This window comes from Myodes glareolus, chromosome 8 (genome assembly GCF_982192425.1).
Source record: "Myodes glareolus chromosome 8, mMyoGla1.1, whole genome shotgun sequence".
NCBI lineage: Eukaryota > Metazoa > Chordata > Mammalia > Rodentia > Cricetidae > Myodes > Myodes glareolus.
Genome location: NC_142033.1, coordinates 4,032,815 through 4,053,230, shown reverse-complemented (window position 1 = coordinate 4,053,230; position 20,416 = coordinate 4,032,815). Strand labels below are relative to the sequence as shown.

Genomic DNA, 20,416 nt, shown 5'->3' with positions numbered 1-20,416 from the left:
TGGGACCATAAAATCCATTACTCTTCCTTCACATTATTTCTTTGAAGTGATTTAGTGCATTTGTGAGTTAGAATTGGAGATCTCATTTGGACTGAATTCTCCTCATTGTTTGCTAATATGTGGCCTGGAAAAGGTTTAGGGCACAAGCAGCATTCACCGGCATAATGGCTCTAACTGTAAGCACGTCAATTAGAAAACTCAGCGTTAGATACAGGAGGGCTTCAGACTCTTCATGCGTCTGTAAACCCCGATGCACGATTTAAAGATGAAGTCGGTTCAGTAGAAAACGTTTAGGGGGAAATCTTTAGGGATGAATGCCTATTACATGGTATGTGACGGTCACTGGAAAAGTCAGAGAAAACAACACTTGGACCCTTGTTCCCGAGACTATAATAGAACTCAGTTCTGATGCAGATGCCGGGCAAAGAGCTAGGCATGGAGCTCAATAGCCCTTTCTGTAGCTGTTGAGAAAACTGAGACGTGGCATAATTAGTTAGATTTACTGAGGTCTTGTGATCCGTGGACAAGGCTTGTGGTCTGAGTTCCAGCTGTAATTGTTTTTCCCTGACAGTTTTGTTACGCTGGGCAAGGTGAGTTCTTTGGGCCAGTTTGGTTTTCCGTGTTTATAACACAGGAAGATCTAGTGTTTGTCTCACTGGCTTGTATAAGTATGAAATGGTTTGATATAAATAAAATGTTCTCTGAATGCAGATAACTGATTAAGATATTGATTATAAAATATTTTTATTTGATCGTATTAATAAGAACTTCATCAAAGGAATCTGTGATATGGTGATTTGAGAAAGTCTTACTAGCAAGTGTCCAAACTTCAAACATTGAGACATGACATCACCTACAAGCGTGTTGGGCCACATCTGTATATCGTGTATTATCATATCCTGGCAGGTAGTGGCATTTCATTTGTACTTTAATAAATACACTGGCCAGCCTTACAGACGAGGCAGTGGTGACACACACCTTTAATCCCAGAATAGGCCAGAGCTGGATTAAAGGCTTGCACCACCCAGTTTCTGTGGCAAACTGGTGTGGCTACTGGGATTAAAAGTGTGTGCAACCACTGCCTGGTCTGTAAGGTTGATCAGTGTGGCTGTATTACTCTCTCGTCTTCAGGCAAGCTTTATTTATTAAAGAACAAATGAAATGCCACTGCACTGGCATGCGTGGCAGCAGTTTAGTCATGCCCGGTAGTGTTTTAAAAGGCAAATGGAAAAAGCTTACAGTTAATTTCTAGTAGAATAAGTAGGGTAAAGCCTTATTTATGTGCTTGGGATCTTCTGTGCAGTTAGTTTATCAGCGTTTCTCCTTAGAATAATTTTATACAGTTACCCTCAGTTGTGGGTTTATATAAACTTTCTGTGATGCCGAAAATATATTTGTAATATTTAAGAGAATCCTTTGTCTAAGAACTGTGGTAATAACTCACTGAACATGGTGTTACCTAGGACAGTAGAGCTTCCCAGGGAATTCTTTTCTGCAGTGCAGTGGGAGACAATGTTTCGTGCAGCAGGTCGATTTTCTTGTTTGTTTTTGTTTCTTATTTTGAGACAGGGTCTCTTTCCCTCCCCACCCCACCCCTCCCTCCCTCCCCTCCTGCCCTCCCCTTCCTCCCTCCCAGCTTCAGACATCTTTTTCTTACTTCCCGTGCTAGGGCTTGAACCAGGACCTCACACATGCTAAACATGCATGCTCTACCATTGAGCTACTCCTCATTCCCTGGTACTTTTATCCTGCTCACTGCACGTAAATGCAGTTATGTGGTCATACATTCAAACTGCTTCCTGGGCTGCAAAACAGTCTAGAATTTCTATGGCAATTTTAATCTGACTTTCTTTCTAAGCAGGTGCCACACATGGTTCTTTGAGCCCACAGGAAACTCTAAACACACCCAATAATGCCACAAGAGTACTGCAAAAAGAAAGGGTGACTATAGTTTGAGGTTCGTATCCTTTGCTGGTTCTTAAGTATGTAATCATTTGCTAAAGGTTGCTATCTTGAGAGCAAATACATATCTTCCCAAGCTTCTCAAGGAGGATCCACAGACATTAAAGAATCATTCGTATGCTCAGTTAAAATTATTGGATGTCATGGATGTAGTTCAATGGTAGAGTATGTGCTTCAAGGCCCCATACTCAATTCCTAGCACTGGAAAAACAATGTTAGCACTCTAAAATCTTCTTACATGTCAAGGACATCTGTGCATATGCAGTTTCATTACAATGTGTGATTAAAGTAAATGCTGAGGATGGCTTTCATGCACTGCAAGATCAAGTGGTATGAACACAAAAGCCTGTATGTAATAATAGCAGTTGAGGGAAATACAGCTGTATCTCTGAGCCCCGTGTAAGAATGACGTCTTTTACCTTGTGACTGAACTTAGTAGGCTGAATTTTTAGAACGCTGTGAATTCTTATTTGAGCAGATACATGGTTTTTAGTTGGAATAGAAATTTCATGGTTCAGTCAGCCACCTGACACATGCAAATGAGGCCAATTGCATATGAGGGGGACAGGAGAGAATAACATATGTAAAGTACTTGGGAAGGGTTGTTAGAGAATTTTTAAATATAGCACACTAAGGTTTCTGCAGAAATTTCTCCAAAATCAAAAGGACGTCCAGGGAAGGGTATCGTGGGGCACGCGGGCAGGTACTGTCTACAGAGCCTGGCCAGGATGCACCTTAGAAGGGAGTGAACCGGCCTATGAAAGTAGGTCTCTGTGTGATGTTTGGTGGGGCAGGTCTCTGAAAAGAATATCTCCAAGGTAATGTTTTGCTTCTTCATAGAATGAAGACAGACTCGGAGATGGTGTGTCTAAGAAACTTCAAAAGGTGTAGACCTCCTGATTGAAGCGTGGTTGATCTGATTCATTTCTGCATCACAGTGAGTATGAACACAGTGTTATGTAGGTCAGTGCTGGCTTGTGAGTCTGTGAGCAGTCTCCCCCCTGTCAGACACTTTCCATCACTGCTTGGGCTGTTTCTCCCCAATAGCAACTTGAGATATTAAATGACTGTAACTCTCAAGAACTCTAAGGGATGAATAAGTTCATAAACTCAGGCTAGGAAAGTCTTTAGAGTGGTATGGTTCACTCTTATTCTCCATTACAAAAAAATATTTCCCATTACAAGAAATTTGTAGTGTTCCTGCTGGGCAGTCATTTTATCCATGACGACCCAGCTAAAACAGAGAGCTGAACTGTCCAAACCATCCACTTAACAATATACGAAATCAGACGACCGGCCTCACATGGTAGCACATACCTATAATTCTACCAGGAAACCAAGGCCAGCCTTGGCTACATATCAAATTTAAGCCAACTTGGGCTACATGAAATCCTTCTCCCTTCTGCTCATCTAGCCCCGCCTCTGAAACAAATCCACACATTCTTTCATCTATGAGATACATTTTTCCACTTTTTAAAGGAGACAGAAAGTATCTGTTTACCACAGATGAGGTACCAACAGAGCAAAGAAACTAATTCCATTCAGTCCTGCTTTATGAACCAGTGAGTTCGTTGGGGTTACTGCCAGGATATGGTGATATTTCATTTGTCATCTAACAAATAAAGCTTGCCTGAAGATCAGAGGGTAGAGCTAGCCAGAACTTGTTAGCCATAGAGACCAAGCAATGTTGGCACACACTTTAATCCCAGTACTAGGGAGAGGGAGGCAGGCAGATCTCTGAGTTCAAGGTCACCCTGGGTTATACTAGATTGATTCAGTCTCAAAGAGAAACAGAGCCCTGCAGTAGTGGCTCACACCATTAATCCTAATACTTGGGAGTCACAGGCCTTTAATCCCAGCACTAGGGATGTGGAGACAGGAAGGGATATGGCTGGGTGGAGAGAGGAATATAAGGTGGGAGAGACAGCAGCTCCGGGCATTCAGTCTGAGGGTTCAGCAGAGGTCAGAACCAGTGGCTGGCTGTTCTGCTTCTCTGATCTTTTAGCATTAACGCCTATGTCCAACTCCGGGTTTTTATTATTAAGAACAGTTGGAATTCATGCTGCACTGTGTCATGCTCACAGTGTAGCATTTCCAGCCGTTCTTCTCATCTTCTGGCTCCTGTACTCTTTCCGTCCCTCTTCCACGCTGTCTAAGCGTTAGAGGCGTGGTATAGGTGTCCTGTTTAGGGTGAGCATTCAAGAGCCGCATTTGTGAAACAGAGCTTGCTTGGAAAGGCTCTTTGTGGTGGTTGAAATAATTCTTAGGTGGTAAACAACACTCTAGACACGGGTTCTGTCTGGAGAGGGGCTTATTCAAGGTCTTAGGGGTTAGGACATGTAAGAACAGCTAACCCAGCCTTGGAGTTAAGATCCAGGAGGTAACTGAAGAGCGGCCTCGAAGCTGCCCCCAACACCCTTTATATATGTGTCACCAAATGGTCCCCAAACTTAATGGTTGAGTGTGATTTAGGTTGGAGATGAAATCAGAAACCTTACACACCCATTAATCAGTCCTTGCTCCTGAGTTTTACCTCTGCTAAAATCCTGCCAGGTACATAGAGTAAGTGTATATGCACACTGGGATTAAATGCACACACTGTGGCCCCGTGTGGTGGTGCATACGTGTAATCCAGACTTTAGAAGGTAGAAACAGGAAGACTGGGAGCTTAAGGAGAAAGCCTCAGCTACATAGTGAGTTTGAAGCCAGCCTGGGCTACACGAGACCCTGTCTGAAAATGCAAATAAAAAGGTGTGCCGGCACAGCTTCAGCAGAGTTTCTTTCCTTCCTCCTCCAGTTCCTGTCCTCTGCAAGGGAGTCATGATCACACTAACAGAGCTAAAGTACTTAGCAGACGCCCAGTCATCCTATAACATCCTGAAGCCATGGTGGGACGTCTTCTGGTATTACATCACCCTCATCATGCTGCTGGTGGCCGTGCTGGCTGGCGCGCTGCAGCTAACCCAGAGCAGGGTCCTGTGTTGTCTGCCCTGCAAGGTGGAGTTCGACAACCACTGTGCTGTGCCTTGGGACCTTCTGAAAGCCAGCGAGAACGCATCCTCGAACTCGGGCCTGCCGCTGGCGCTGCCGCTCCGCATCCAGAACGACCTCCACCGGCAGCAGTACTCCTACATCGACGCTGTCTGCTACGAGAAGCAGCTCCACTGGTTCGCCAAGTTCTTCCCCTACCTGGTGCTTCTGCACACGCTCATCTTCGCGGCCTGCAGCAACTTCTGGCTCCACTACCCCAACACCAGCTCCAGGTTGGAGCACTTCGTGGCCATCCTTCACAAGTGCTTCGATTCTCCGTGGACCACACGTGCCCTGTCGGAAACCGTGGCCGAACAGTCAGTGAGGCCCCTGAAGCCCTCCAAGTCCAAAACCTTGCTCTCAACCTCAGGGGGTTCTGCCGACACTGATGCCAACAAGCAGACATCACCCTACCCACAGCCAGGCTTGGAGTCACCGGGCATAGAAAGTCCGACTTCCAGTGTCCTGGACAAGAAGGAGGGTGAACAGGCCAAAGCCATCTTTGAGAAAGTGAAGAGGTTCCGTCTGCACGTGGAACAGAGGGACATCATTTATCGGGTGTACCTGAAGCAGATAATCGTCAAAGTCATCTTGTTTGTCCTCATCATAACTTACGTCCCCTACTTTTTAAGCTGCATAACTCTTGAAATTGACTGTCTGATTGACGTGCAGGCGTTCACAGGCTATAAGCGCTACCAGTGTGTCTACTCCTTGGCGGAAATCTTTAAGGTCCTGGCTTCGTTTTACGTCATTTTGGTGATCCTTTACGGCCTGACCTCCTCCTATAGCTTGTGGTGGATGCTGAGGAGCTCTCTGAAGCAGTACTCCTTTGAGGCACTCAGAGAGAAAAGCAACTATAGTGACATCCCCGACGTCAAGAATGACTTTGCCTTCATCCTGCATCTGGCCGACCAGTACGACCCTCTGTACTCCAAACGCTTCTCCATCTTCCTGTCCGAGGTCAGCGAGAACAAGCTGAAACAGATCAACCTCAACAACGAGTGGACCGTCGAGAAACTGAAAAGCAAACTCGTGAAAAACTCCCAGGACAAGGTGGAGCTGCACCTCTTCATGCTCAGCGGCCTTCCCGATAACGTCTTTGAGTTAACCGAGATGGAGGTGCTGAGCCTGGAACTCATACCCGAGGTCAAGCTGCCGGCCACCGTCTCTCAGCTTGTCAATCTCAGGGAACTTCACATATACCATTCGTCCCTGGTCGTCGACCATCCTGCCCTGGCCTTCCTCGAGGAGAACTTGAAAATCCTCCGCCTGAAATTCACCGAAATGGGCAAGATCCCCCGCTGGGTGTTCCACCTGAAGAACCTCAGGGAGCTCTACCTGTCAGGCTGCGTGCTCCCGGAGCAGGTGAGCACCATGCACCTGGAGGGCTTTCAGGACTTGAAGAACCTGAGGACCCTCTACCTGAAGAGCAGCCTGTCCCGGATCCCCCAGGTGGTGACGGACCTGCTGCCCTCCTTACAGAAGCTCTCCCTAGATAACGACGGAAGCAAACTGGTTGTGCTGAACAACCTGAAGAAGATGGTCAACCTGAAAAGCCTGGAGCTTCTTAGCTGCGATCTTGAACGCATCCCACACTCCATTTTCAGCCTGAACAACCTGCATGAGCTGGACCTGAAGGAAAACAACCTGAAGACGGTGGAGGAGATCATCAGCTTCCAGCACCTTCCGAGCCTTTCTTGCCTGAAGCTCTGGCACAACAACATCGCTTACATCCCCGCCCAGATCGGGGCGCTCTCCAACCTCGAGCAGCTCTTCCTGGGTCACAATAACATCGAGAGCCTGCCCTGGCAGCTCTTTCTATGCACCAAACTGCACTACTTGGATCTAAGCTATAACCATCTGACCTTCATTCCAGAGGAGATCCAGTACCTGACCAACCTGCAGTACTTTGCCGTGACCAACAACAACGTGAGTAAATTTGTCCTTGCTGATGCTGAGCTTGCCGTGTGTGTCATGGGGGAAAATCAATGGACGGGGTCTGTACTAAGCATGCTCCCTGCACAGCCTCATTGCCTGTGGTCTTGATAAATTACCAAAGCCCTGGGTATTAGATTCTCATCTCACAAATTAGCGTGGAGATTCTGTGAACACGTAGGCATCGGCACATTCCTAACCCATAATAGTTGCTCAACAAATGTTCTCTGTATTCTCTGACTAATTAGTGATGGTTGAGCTGACTTGGGTTTGCTGAGGTCTTGAGTACTTAGAAAGCTTGGTAAAATTTTCATTTTACCAAGAATAGCCTTTTTAAATGGATGGAATTATGAATTATTTATAAATTCTTTTCGTTATGTTGTAAGATAAAAGATACTTGCAGTCTGCATGTACATCTAAAAAGACAATTCGAAATGAAAGCCCTGGCTCCATAATGCGACACCAGGGCCTCCTGGAGTCTTTCTCTAGCTTCCGTGCTTTAAAATGCACCATCATTTCCAACAGTTAAGGAAAATGGAACTTCACAGAAACAAGAAAAAAAATGAGTAGCTTCCTGGGCTAAAATACGAAGTAGGACAAAGGGGAGAAACTCATGCTAGTCTGATGGGCCAAAGAATGAGGGTGATGTATATGTGAGGGAGGAGAGCCAAAGCGCAGTTCTCCAGAGAACGGCCTGGCCTCTCCATGCTGCTTTCTTCCAACGCATCCCAAAATATGTTTCTCCTACACTTATATTTGGACAGCATGAATATTAAATTGATGCCAGAAGATGGAGATGAGAAGGAAGCTCATGTTACATTTTTAGAATGCTGAGACTCATACATAAAAGAAGTATGCCCATGGCAAATGAGAAATCCTCAACCTGAGGTTTTAAAATCAAAATAGAACCAATTTGGACTAGCAATATATATGAGAATTACCTGAAGAACTTGTTAAAATACACATTGCAGGACAGCCCTCTGCCAGTAAATTCACACAGACATGAAGGCACACAGACACACAGACACACACATGCACATAAAGTTTCTGACTGAGTAGGTCCAGTGGAAGACACCCTAGTTAGTATCTCTGAAGTCTCTGGATGCTGATGCTGATGCTGACCTGGTACCCAAATAGAAAATCACAAATCTAAAGGTTTATCTTCACTGTCATCTTACTATGAAGTTGAGCAGTAAACTAGTTTGGGTTTCATTTTTCCATTGTTACAACTAGAGTTAGAAGTGTGAACAATTGTTTAGGGAAGCACTGATTCTATTTATGATACGGTGACGTCACCACCAGTGTTTGAACTGTTTAGCTGGCCATGCCTTACTTGGATGAACAAGTGAAACTTTTTGGCGGGTAAACTTGAAAAAACCTTAAGACCATTGGTGTTTCTTTTGAAGGTAGAATTGTAGCAGGCTTTCTTGGACCACCAGCCCCTATCATGACACAAAGACTTACTAGTTATGAAAACTCGGCCTTAGTTTGGGCTTGTCCCACCAGCTCTTCAACTCATTTTTACCTGTTTCTCTTCCTCTACGTTGCCTCAGGCTTTTCACCTTTCTGTCCTTCTTTACAGCCTACTCCATGGCTGGCTGGCCCCTGGCATCTCCCTCTCTTTCTCCTTTGTTCTCTCTCTGCCTGCCAGCCCCATATATCCCTCTACTGCCTTGTTGTCTGTTGTTCAGCTTTTTATTAGACCAATCAGGTACCTTACAAAGGCAAGGTAAAACAAATACAACACACCTTTACATAGTTAAACAAATACAGCATAAACAAATGCAACACACCTTTACATAGTTAAACAAATACAGCATAAACAAATGTGGTGCATCTTTATATACTTAGACAAACGCAGCATAAACAAATGTTACACATCTTTGCCTAATTAAACATTTATAATCAGATGGCAGTTGGGTAGAAAAAAAGCCACACTGTTGGTTTTTTTTAATTAAAAAAGTTACAGCTTTTAAACAGCTGGTGGTTGGTTCTGCTTTTCAGGACACGATTAGGCAAATTAAGACCCTTAGTCCCTTTGATGCCAAGTGTTTTTGACTTGATGGCCGTATCTGTAGGAGATGGAGAAAGTCAGACTTTTGATGTCGGACAAGTACTATCATGAGTACAGGAAGATAGGTTATAGCATCAGGAAGTCTTAGGCCAAACACATGTCGTGGCCAAGTAGAATCGTATGGCCTTGTGCGCCTTGTCTCGGACACCTGAGCGTCTCAGCGTGAACTGGACACCTGGAAATAAGTAGGAACGCTCCCCCTGGAATGCAGCCAAAGAAAAGAGACTGAGGTAGCCAGAGAGAAGGAAAGGTCCAGGAAGGTGCGTCCCCTTCAATCCCCCGCACACTGCCATGTCGTGGATGTGCATGCAGGAACCCTAGTTAAAGGCAGTAGGTCACAACAGAGAGGTAGAACGGGGGCTCAGCAGGTACCGGCGCTCGCTTTCCACCAAGCCTGGAAACCTGAGTTTGAGCCCCAGAGCCCTCGTGGTGGAAGGAAAGACGTAGACTTCCTACAAGCTGTTCTCTGATCACCACACTATGTGACTTACATGCACCCACTCACATAAATACACCAATCAATCAATCAATCAACGGTGCAAAAGTAGGGGACTTAGAAAAGGTGGTTCAGTAGAAGGTGGAGAGGTTAAAGAGGACAATGGGTGGGACTTTCATCAGAGAAGAGAGTGTGTTTGAAATCATGAGAGAATAAGTACTCCTAAAAAAACCATTGTTTTAAAAAAGAAATGACCCACTGATGGAGCTGCCTGACCTGCACTGGACAGTCATGGGGAGGCAGAGAGAATGTTCTTCAGTATTAGCATTCAAGGATTTGAACAAATCTTGTTGCTGACAGCCACAAATGTGTGAACAGAGTAGTCAAGATAAGATTTCTCATCTGGTCACACAGTCCCTAGGAGACTGGATGTGCATTTGGTGTGAGAAAGGAGCTGACATATGCCGAATCTGTCCAGGCTTCTTATCAGCCAGTCAGTGTGGTCGTTGTTAAAGAAACTTGGGGATTCATGTTCCATGTAGAGATGCAGGTATCTAGGTACCGTCTAATCTTGAAGTTCTCGTGGTTCTGAAAGGGAAGCTAAAATATTTATGAAAATGATAAGCATTCGTAATGGATGCATAAATATGTATTATAAATATAAATAAGATACCATTTACTAAGAGGATAAGAAGTATCTCATAGTATCACTGGAAAATTAAGTCTGCAAAACGAAACCTGGCAGACAGTCAAGAATAAAAGTAAGGCAGACTTCAGGAAAGAGACAGAGCCGAGATGAAGCTCAGAGGAACACTGCTGACAGCACTCTCGTGTCCATGCTGGGCCTGGGCACCGTCCTGCATCTGGACACTACTACACAGAGGTCCCCTGTCAATGTCCTTTCCCTGTGACAGCCTCAGTTCCAAGCCCAAATGTGAGCATCTAATTCTCTCTTCCTGGATGCCCCATTCTCTAGATGCAGGAGACCTAGGGACACGAGAATCTGGTAGTGGTGTGTTGACTGAGATTTCTGTCCCACCCCGTCCCACAGTCAGTCAGTCCCAAAGAAATACACAGAGGCCTACATTAATTGTAAACCGATTGGCCTATTAGCTCGGGCTTCTTATTAACTCTTATAACTTATATTAGTCCATAATCCTTGTCTGTGTTAGCCACATGGCTTGGTACCTTTTTTGGCGAGGCAGTCACATCTTGCTTGCTCTATGTCTGGCTTCCTCTGTCTCTGGGTGATGACTACAGACTGAATCTTTCCTTTGTCCCACCTATACTTCCTGCCTGGCTACTGGCCAATCAGCGTTTATTTAAAATACAAGTGACAGCAATGCTAAGTTTTGCTTGCTGCAAAGCCATGAATAGAATCCTCAAATCAGGGCAGTCTTCAGGGGACCAGTGTTCATGACAGAGCCCTAAGCACAGAGGGCAGTAGGGTTCTCGTAGAAAACATCCACTGTTTCTCTTTTAATTATGTTTTCACCCCCCCCCCCCCAGATTTCTCAGTGCCTTTAACGTGTGAATACACACTTGCTTCTCCAAGAGGAGATTGGATCTGCCATGTGTTGAGCAAGATATTTTTCTCTTAGGAACTTGTGGGAAGATGAAACTCATTTTAATAACTAATATAAAAATATAGAAGTCATGTATGGCTCAACCTAAAGGAACATGTTCAAAGAATTATGTATAGTTTTGTGAAACTACTTTTGAAAATAGGATCTCATGTGCTCTAGATTTACACCACCAAGGTGACCATGAGCCCTCCTCGCCTCTGTGTCATGCTGGGATTACAGGCACACACACCCACACCCAGTTTATGCCCAGCTAGAGATCAAACCCAGGGCTTCATACATGCTAGACAAGCACCCAACACCCTAATCACATCCCTGGCCCCAGAATCATTCCACAGCCAGAATCGTCCCACCCAAAATGTCTACAGCTTGGAGGCTGAGTTTTCATGCAACCTGCCTCTGACATAAAGCTTAAAGCCTTGTGTGATGATCAGCACTTCATCCCCAGTGCCAGGGAGCCATGCCATGCCTTCCCTCTCTTCGGCATGTCTCCCATGTCCCAGCTGAGCATGCCTGTGTAAGACCCAACGTCTGAGCATCAAGGAGTGGCTTTCAAAGCAGCTCCCTGTGTGGTTTCTATTCTGCCTGCCTTTTTCAGTATTGAATCCACATAGGTAATGATTCACATCTGTGCCTGAGAAAAAAATTGCAAAAAGTGTGCATATTTTCCTTTGCTTATGTCTAGTTTTAGTGTAGAAGTGATCAATACTGAGCTTTGGTCGTAGAAATGGTGAACCTTAGATCTGTTTTCAAGGGTAAACAGGGTTGAGAGGGGAGGGGACTTGTGGAAAGGGGAAGTTACAAGAAATTGAGCATTTTTAATGCAACTTTGCAATTTTGAATTTCTGTGAAAAGAATCCTTTTGAGGAGAGATGGTTCAGTGGGTTTGCATTAGGCCATTGGAGACCGCTTTAACAGCCCCTTAGTGCCGTTCATCCAGACCCAACAAAGCTGCTTCCTGACCTAGGGAGCTAACAGTTTCATGTTGTCAAGAACCAACACAGGTGAACTTTCTAGTCCACGGCTGCCCCTCCCTACCAAGGCCCCCGGGTGGTGCGATGAGTTGGGAGGATGGTACATGCTTCAGTACCTTCCTTGGAGGTCTCAGGCTGAATCCATTTCATTGCCTGTGCAAAGACCCCATTCATCATGCAAGGAATGTTCTACTGGGGCTGCTCTCCAGCTGACCCCGTTGCAGGCTGTTTACCGTATTTAATGTCACCTGAGTGTTACGTGTGTCCTTTCATGGATGTGAGGGCGTAGGAAGGGCAGGAACTCAGGAGTGTGTGTCTGTGGAGATGTGAAGTGGGTGTGCTTATATTACCCGTGTTTGTTTTTATCTCTGCTTCTGTAGACTACGGTGTATAAAATGTGAAGGCTTGTTCACTAAGAAAAGCAGTATAGGAAACAGCCTTGCCTGCCTGCTGGTCTCAGGAGGCCCTGGGTGTTGCTCACTGATTAGCATGGCATGATCTTTATGAGGGCTCTGGAGAGTAATTTATTTCTGATCCAGGACTGAGTAATTATGGTTCTCCTGGGTTTACTGGCTTGTTTTCTTTAATCTGAGAAACGCTGAATGTGTAAGTACTTTCTCTTTAAGGATCACGTTGAGCGTTCAGAACCAGGGTGGTTGTCCACCCACACTCGAGAGAATATAGATGCTCAGAGGCCATAGTTGCCTTGGCTACACATACCCACTGTCCTCTCTCTTTTGCCTGCCCCTCAGATTTACAGCCAATGTGATATCTTTCCCTGTGGACATGCAGGCATGTTTTTGAAGAAAGGTAACTGGAATGGAAGTACATGAATGTACTATCGGAGCCAGTCAGAACCGGTTTCACCTGCTTCCTTTCTCCTTGTAGATCGAGATGCTACCAGACGGGCTGTTCCAGTGCAAGAAGCTCCAGTGTCTGCTTCTGGGGAGAAACAGCCTAACAGATCTGTCCCCTCTGATCGGGGAGCTGTCCAACCTCACCCACCTAGAGCTCATCGGGAACTACCTGGAGACTCTGCCTCCAGAACTGGAAGGGTGTCCCTCCCTGAAGCGGAGCTGTCTGGTTGTCGAGGACACTTTGCTCAACACGCTCCCGCCTCCCGTGACAGAACGTTTGCAGACGTGCTTAGATAAATGTTGACCTAGAGATCAGACCCACGGCGAAAGCGCTTTTCAAGTAAGGCCCCAGGGCTCTAAGGTAAATGATCTCTCCTGAGTTATGAAGATGAGAAATGGCTGATGGTTATGACACACCATAACCAAAAATCTTACTGAATAACACAGTGTCTAAAGCAAGTGGGAGGAAAGATGTCAACACTGGAGTTTGGGAAATAACTGATCTTTAAATTATTGAAGATATTGTAAGAAAAAGTATACATTGTGGTGGACTGAGAGGCATGCAATTAGGGAAGCTTTACCTTTCCTGTCTGTCTTCAGGACTGTTTCTCTTCTTCTCTCCATTCAGCCTGTTCTTATTTGCACACTTGTTTTCCTGGCTTTCTAGTTTTGATATTTATCACCAAACCCATAAAGACTCATCAGCGTCAATGTCCTTGATGTATGCTCATCATTTGATTTATAGTCTTCCATTTGTTTAAGCAGGATGTGTGTGCTTGGCTTACTTCCTACTTCCTTTCTCATTTGCTGAAATCTTCTGGCTTTCCCCGAACATCCCTGGGAGAATGCTCGCGTTGGCATTCACCTACAATGGGAGCCAGGGTTCTGAGGACGCGTGACCCTCTGAGCATCCTAGAAATTAACAGGTTCTCAAAATTGTCTTCTTGTCTGTCGTCCAAGCCTTTTTAACATATGTTAAGAATTTTTATATGAAGTGTAACATATTTTCTACTGTATGATCTCAGATCTCCATCTCTGAGAATACTTTATAAGGAACAGTGAGCACGTGCATCTCTATAAGAATTTCCTGATTCTGGATTTGAGCTGATTATAATTCTCATGTTTGTATGCGTTCTGCCCTCAAAAGGTTTTGTACCCTGCAACTAATTACTTCTGGATGACAAAAGCCTTGTTCCCCACCCCACTAAAGTCTCTGAGGGGTTTCCCTGGGAGAGGACAGCTGCATCTTCTACCTCTCCTTGGTGTTGTGCAACCAACCATACGGGTACGCGTCTCAGTTACTTACAGACTGCTGGAGGGGAGAGGGCAAGGTCTGGACTGGAAAGCGCTCTGTAGAATAAAGCTGCAGGGCGTCCCCGGTGTGATTATGATGGAAGCTGTCTATTCTCCGCCTAACTGAGCTCATTCTCCTGGCATCCGTGCCTCTTAACTCCTGAGATAAATCTTGCTCCTTTTGACTGAGAACTTTGTGTCTGGCCCTTTATTATTGTGCACATCACTGAATAAATAAAGCAGACTGGCTCGCTGTGGAGAAGTGAACACCGCGGTGTGTTTTTCTCTGTTGGGTCTAGGCACTATGAAGCCACCTCTCTTTGGACATTAACTAAGTAGCCCATTAACTGCATCGACACAAAACTGGAAAACACTATGGGCCAGGAATCTTCTAAACACGGAACTGTGCCATGTAGTTTTCCTCTTGATTTGTTCGAAATGCCTCTTCTCTTAGCTACCACATATGCCTGACATTCAGAGAAAAGAACTGCACAGAGGAAACTCGAGTAGGGTTAGTTACAAAGAATAGATAGAAGGTCCAAAAGCTGCCTAACGCACTATGGTTGGCAAGGAACAGACTAAAAATAGACAAATAGACATTTTTAACAAAGCTTGCCTTCTTTAGACCGGCCAAGCTGAGAGTCTCAGGGAACCAGGCATGACAAGGGCAGCTCTCTCTAGGACCCCACAGACTGGTCCTGGTATAGCCAGGGTTTTCTTATTTTTACTTTTTGAAAAAATGAGTTGATGATAAATGTTCTGCTGTAGAATCATCACGTGGACCAATTCCAAAGTTAGCTGGAATTTTCTGAAGTTTTGAACATAAATGTTTTATGTGAGGGAGGTTTCAATATTGTCAACCATACTTCATATGAAAAAAAATCCTACCCTCTTTGTAGAAAAGAAATTCAAAACACAGTTCAGATTTTCTAACCTTTACATGACAAGAGAGAACATCCCCATGCCTTGCTTACCAGTGCAAGCATCTCCTACCTCCTCAGAGAAATTCCCTGGGAGAATCAAACATGAGGTACAAGCCGTTTTCCCCACCCTAGGCTGTACTGCTGGAAACCAGATAGCTCTTGATACCACCGTTCTGAGGTGTCTTTTGTATTTATTGCTTAGACAACAACGTTGAAGTAGCTTTTCAAGCTAACTCACACTTTAAAAAGGCAATGAATAATACCCTCCCATCCGACTGATGGAGATCTGTGTTAGCACTGGCTTCGCTGCCCTGTGTGGAGAGTCACCTCATACCTAAGAGAATCTTAAATGAAGAAAATGAAATCTCCAAATTATCATGAGACTTTCCAAAACCCAAACATCAAGGATCAAAAGCAAAATGTTGGCTTATAGTGTGATGGTATGGGTTCGTGTCACTTGCATCCACACATCAGTAGAGAGAGAGACACATGTCTCATGTTTGCAGATTTCCCTTAGCTTAGTCTAAGAATAGTAACTTTTTAAACATTCATTACTTTAATCATGAAGTATTCATTTTCCTTCGTTATGGTATTTAAAACCAAACACTACGTTAGTTTGAAAAGGCACCGTGTGTTCCCCCAAAGTTGGAGTTTTTCTGTCCCCTACATCAGGGCGGGTCTCTGCCGCATAGATGCCACATTTTCATTTTAATCTCCTGTGTGTCACCGTATTTCTCTGTTACTGAAAAACAGGTTGAGTTAGGGTACATGAAAACCTTGGGGTCTCAGTGATGTGGCAAGCTCCACTTTGTCTGCTTCAGTGTGCTAATGCGGCTTATTATATAACATTATTCCTTGATGGTGAAATGGTTCTGCTCATGCTTTATAATTCAGATATCATGTTTAATTAAAATATCACATTAATATTGATGAGTTCATTAAAATTAGCCAAACCCCTTTTTGTGTAGACTTGACATGATTTCCCTGAATTTTCAGTAAAATGACCTTCCCGTCTTTACATTTGGGTCGCACGGGTCCATCCACACACCGTGCGTTCGTCTTCACCACCTCACTGTATAGAAGCTGTGGATTTGTGCGGTAGCAGTTGCAGCAACATCAAGCATGCTCAGTCCTTCATTCCTGCTGTAAGAATCCAGCACTTCATTCCTGCTGTAAGAATCTGGTCACTTCAGTTTCGTTGATGACATATTGCATTGGAATCTGTATTAGTTTCTGGAGAATAAAAGATTAATTATAGAGAGAAAGGAAGACTTATTTTGCATCCTGGAGGAGAAAATGCATGAATTTAGACAGTGTAAACAAGCAACTCCTGCAGAATGTCCTGGGTGTGGCTGTGTCTGTCTTTACCTGCGTGATGTGCTGAGCCAGGGGAAAGCTGCAGAAGGCCCCCTTCCTGTCTCTTACCCACAGCTTCGACGTCCAGAGACAAGTCTACTATGTACCTTTTGCAATGAACTTCATGGACTATAATCTCTTCAGCTTTTTTAAAAAAAATATGCACAATTTCATCAACATGGAAGTATTAACACAGATTATATGAACCAAAGTACTGAGTTGAGATGGCTTCTCGTTGAACTTAATTTCATACAGGTTTTTAATCTAACACAAAATACACCCTAGCTGAGAAAAACAATTTTGAATGCCTTCTGCATGTTCATCATTTCAACAGGCCTGGTGCAGTTTTAAAAACACAAGAGGTATAGCATTAGAATGGACGTGCCTGTGCCTGCATCTGTCATGTGTCAGACTTTATAACGCTGCACAGGAAGACCTGCAGTTCTGTGCTCCGTTCTAATAAAGCAGTGGGCCAATCTTGAGTGGAGACTCTAGTTGGCGTCCAGTGAAGGCTAGCATTTGTTACTTTATCTTTGCCATATATTCGGAAATGTATATCTGGGTTTTGTTTCTGGAATGAATTACTAGAAAATATAAAATTGTGTTCAATGTTTTTGGCTCCATTCTGTAGATTTGGGTAAAATTTGCTGTTTTTAAAAGTATCTTTTGTGTAAAAAGATTAGATTTTTATAATAAATGGCTAATAAATGATTCAGTGGAAACCAAGCAGCCTCCGTGTTGCCTGTTTTTCCGTTGGTACTCAGCATCCAGCGGTCATCTCTCACTTCTCACGTGGTGTGCTCTTATTTACTAACAGTGGATTCCACATTTACAGGCAAATCTCAGTGGCTGGGTTTCCTGAGTGTGCAGCAATGGACGCAGAATAGCCAGCCTTGGACTGGAAGTGAGTTAGCAGTGGCGTATGCAGGAGATGGGAGTAAGTGCTCTGTGCCCATCTGTGCTGACTATGCAAACCATGCCGCTCCCACTGTCCCTCCAGAAGTCCAGGGGTAGATGCTCAGACACCAGCTCTGCCTCCCGCCCTTCCTGCTGGCACCTGTTCCTTCATGCGCTGCTAACACCAGGGCTGAACAGTGTACCTGATAAATGAACTCTAAGTAACTGTTAAACGGTTCTCAGCAGGCTTAGTGAAGGGGGAGAAAACTGAGTACGAGACAAAATAGGCATGTGATAATTTGATGTTTGGAATCAAATACTTTTCTTAATGGGGCTAGGAAAAGGCTGAGCAGGTAAAACACGTGCTGCCATCCAAGCATGAGGACCTAGGTGTGGGTTCCCAGCATCCAAGTACAGCCGCATCTGTAATCCCGTGCTCTTACAGCTAGATGGGAGGGGCAGCAGGATGCCCAGAAATTCACGGGACGTGGATACCTGAGGAGGACCTCTGACCTTCACACTCTAACCTGTGTATGAGTACCCTACGCGCATGCGCACACAGACACGCGATAAAGTCTTACTCTGTTACATGAGTGCACTTACACCTATTAGAAAGCTGGCAGAGGAACTCACCTTTGTCAGAAGAAGTAGATACTGAACCAGAATATAAACTAAAGTAGCCGGGGTCACAGACAGCCTCTGGCCTTGGGCTCCCCTAAGTGTGTAGGAATGGGAAACGCATCTTACCGCGGCAGTCATGGGTGCCACAGGCTTCCCCGGCCTTCTGGAAGGTGCTTAAGTGAGTCAGGGCGAGCAACCCCAGGAGCCTGCGGTCCCGGGGCTTCTTCGCACCAGTATTTGCTTCCTCCTTTCAAGATGGCACCTCGAGAATGTGGTGAGCGTCCTGAGCGGGGAAGGGAGGCTGTGTGGGCTACTCTGGGGCTGGATTTGTGTCTCTGGAGCTGCAACTTTTGTGCAGTTTTTGCTTCCATCCTTGGACTCCGTACCCGCTCCGTGGCTCCTGCTTCTACAAGTAGCCACAAGCCCCAAAAAGGATCAGAAGAACAGTCATTTTAATGTGTAGTCTTTTAAAGTTCAGTCCCCATCTGCTCGGTGCTGCCTCGTCCTTGACACTTACCGCATAGCTTTTCTGTCTTTGACACAGATTCTATAAAGCCTGCCCTGAGATTTGCTAAGTAATTGATATTCAAGCAAGCTTGAGCCCGTTGTTGGACGCTCAGCACTCATCATTTTTTTTTTTTTACTCCCTACCTCCCCCTGCTGCTGAGAGGATGGTAACTCAGAAACCAGTGTGGCTCCAGATCCTTTCTTGAGGGAACATGCTCATGTGGTCCTTACCAAACAGAGAAAACAGACTCTGTGCTTTCTGCGAACCCCAAACTTCCCGAGACAGCCCCTTTCCTCACTCTTCAAAGCCCTCTTCTCTCAAGCATGTCCCACGCTCTAAACCTTCCTGGTAATTTCTAGAAGTTGCCAATTAAATGGCGTCTCAGACTTAAGATTCCCCAAGTTTCCCTACATCTCCCAGTCTATACAATTATCTCGGCCAGTCTTCTCACCCATGGGGTAAGGGCCTCAACGCCACGTGCGTAAAACACCCATGGGGTTATGAAGCAGCCCGAGCTAGAGAGCAGCGGCTGGAGGCTAATTTCTTTCCTGGTGTGGCCTTTTAACCAATTACCTGCTCAGGTTTAGCCTCACTCGGCTCACTCTCACCCGGCCTCAGTTATTTTATCTCAAAGGAAATGCACAAAGGCTCCATGCAGGACCTCCCAGTGTGAACATTGTGGGTCAGAATTCACACCCTCTGGGCGGTGGTGACGCATGCCCTTAATCCCAGCTCTTGTGATGCAGAGGCAGGCAGATCTCTGTGAGTTCGAGGCCAGACTGGTCTACAAGAGCTAGTTCCAGGACAGGCGCAAAGCTACAGAGAAACCCTGTCTGGGGGTTGGGGGGAATGTAACACCCAATTAAAAACATAAACAAAACTTGGTTTGAATAGCCAACATAGACTTGGTAAAGATGGAAAAACTGATTTTCTGTTCATAAAAATCATGATGTCCACTGCTCTCTCATGAATCTGCAGGAGAAATCAGAATCCTGGTGGGGATTTGAAGGTGTAAAGACACCACATCTCAACCTTCCTGTCACTGTTTCTCAACTGTCAGCCAGCCCAGGCCTCGTGGGTAGGCTGCCTGTGGTCTTACCTCCAAGCACTTCACCTTCTTGGCCCACTCATGCCCCTCCCCAGATCACACTCCCTCCAGTAACACCTCTCCCCTCCCCTCACAGCCTCATCCGGCCCATGTGCCAAACTCACGTGTCCTTACCCATCACTGAATCCCACCACCAGGAATATTAAGTAGATATTGGTCCAAAGAAGACACCTTGGTTTATACTCAGCAACATCAATAGTTTCAACATTCTCTCTTCCTCCAAGTTTCCTGCCATGTTTTCATAACTGAAAGAATAAGAGTTACTCAATATAATCCGGTAACCTATGGGATTGCAGTCAGAAGATGGAGTTAACTGGCCCCATATTCCCAATTATTCTAATGACATTTCACCCTCTGGCAGATTAGCAACTCTAGGCACCTGTCCAAAGGTACTAATGCCTAGTTCAGCGTGACCTGGCACACGGTACCCGACTCCTAGCCACATTCTCGGCAGGAGTTAACAAGCAACAAATTAAAAGGCAATTTTGCTCTCAAAATCCCTAGCAGGTGTGAGATAGCCAAGCCGAAAGGCTTTCCTCCCGTAGTTGCTCAATTGCATCACTAGGGGGCATCAAATGCTGCCTGTATGGGAGGAATCTTTTTCTCCAGAAAAATGATTTGGCTTCACACCCCTGCCTTGCTACGGCCATACCATAGTAGTGCGTAGAGTGCTCAGACCCTTTGAAAGGCAGCAGTTGCCACTTCCTCTTCTGAGTCAATCAAGCTAGCCTGTTCACAATCTTTCTTGAACAGTTGCTCCGTGCGAGGGAAAAGCTCAGAAGTCTCTCCCGTTTCTGAGTCCTTCAATGCCTGCCTGCCTTATCATCTAATCTAGTCCTGCAGACAGAATTTACCGGCG

General features: G+C 45.2%; 1 protein-coding gene and 1 long non-coding RNA gene across 6 annotated transcripts in view; one reads left to right on the top strand and one right to left on the bottom strand.

Moving 5' to 3' along the window:
• The window catches only part of Lrrc8b (leucine rich repeat containing 8 VRAC subunit B), a 62,385-nt gene extending 45,236 nt beyond the window's left edge, over positions 1-17,149 (top strand). For 3 of the 5 annotated variants that reach the window (XM_085691549.2, XM_085691545.2, XM_085691546.2), the window contains 3 exons: positions 2,803-2,899; positions 4,760-6,921; positions 12,883-17,149. In XM_085691549.2, coding sequence (XP_085547675.1) covers positions 4,783-6,921; positions 12,883-13,155 — 2,412 coding nt within the window. In that variant the 5' untranslated portion in view covers positions 2,803-2,899; positions 4,760-4,782 and the 3' untranslated portion in view covers positions 13,156-17,149. Of the gene's footprint in view, positions 1-1,861; positions 1,958-2,687; positions 2,726-2,802; positions 2,900-4,759; positions 6,922-12,882 lie in introns of those variants that run through there. The other 2 variants (XM_085691547.2, XM_087908771.1) reach the window with 2 other exon arrangements.
• Positions 15,642-19,791, bottom strand: LOC125408664 (uncharacterized). Its single transcript, XR_007234530.3, has 2 exons — positions 19,672-19,791; positions 15,642-18,347 (listed from the first exon to the last, which is right to left on the bottom strand). It is a non-coding gene; the product is annotated as an uncharacterized LOC125408664 (long non-coding RNA).
• Between the last annotated feature and the right edge of the window lie 625 nt (positions 19,792-20,416).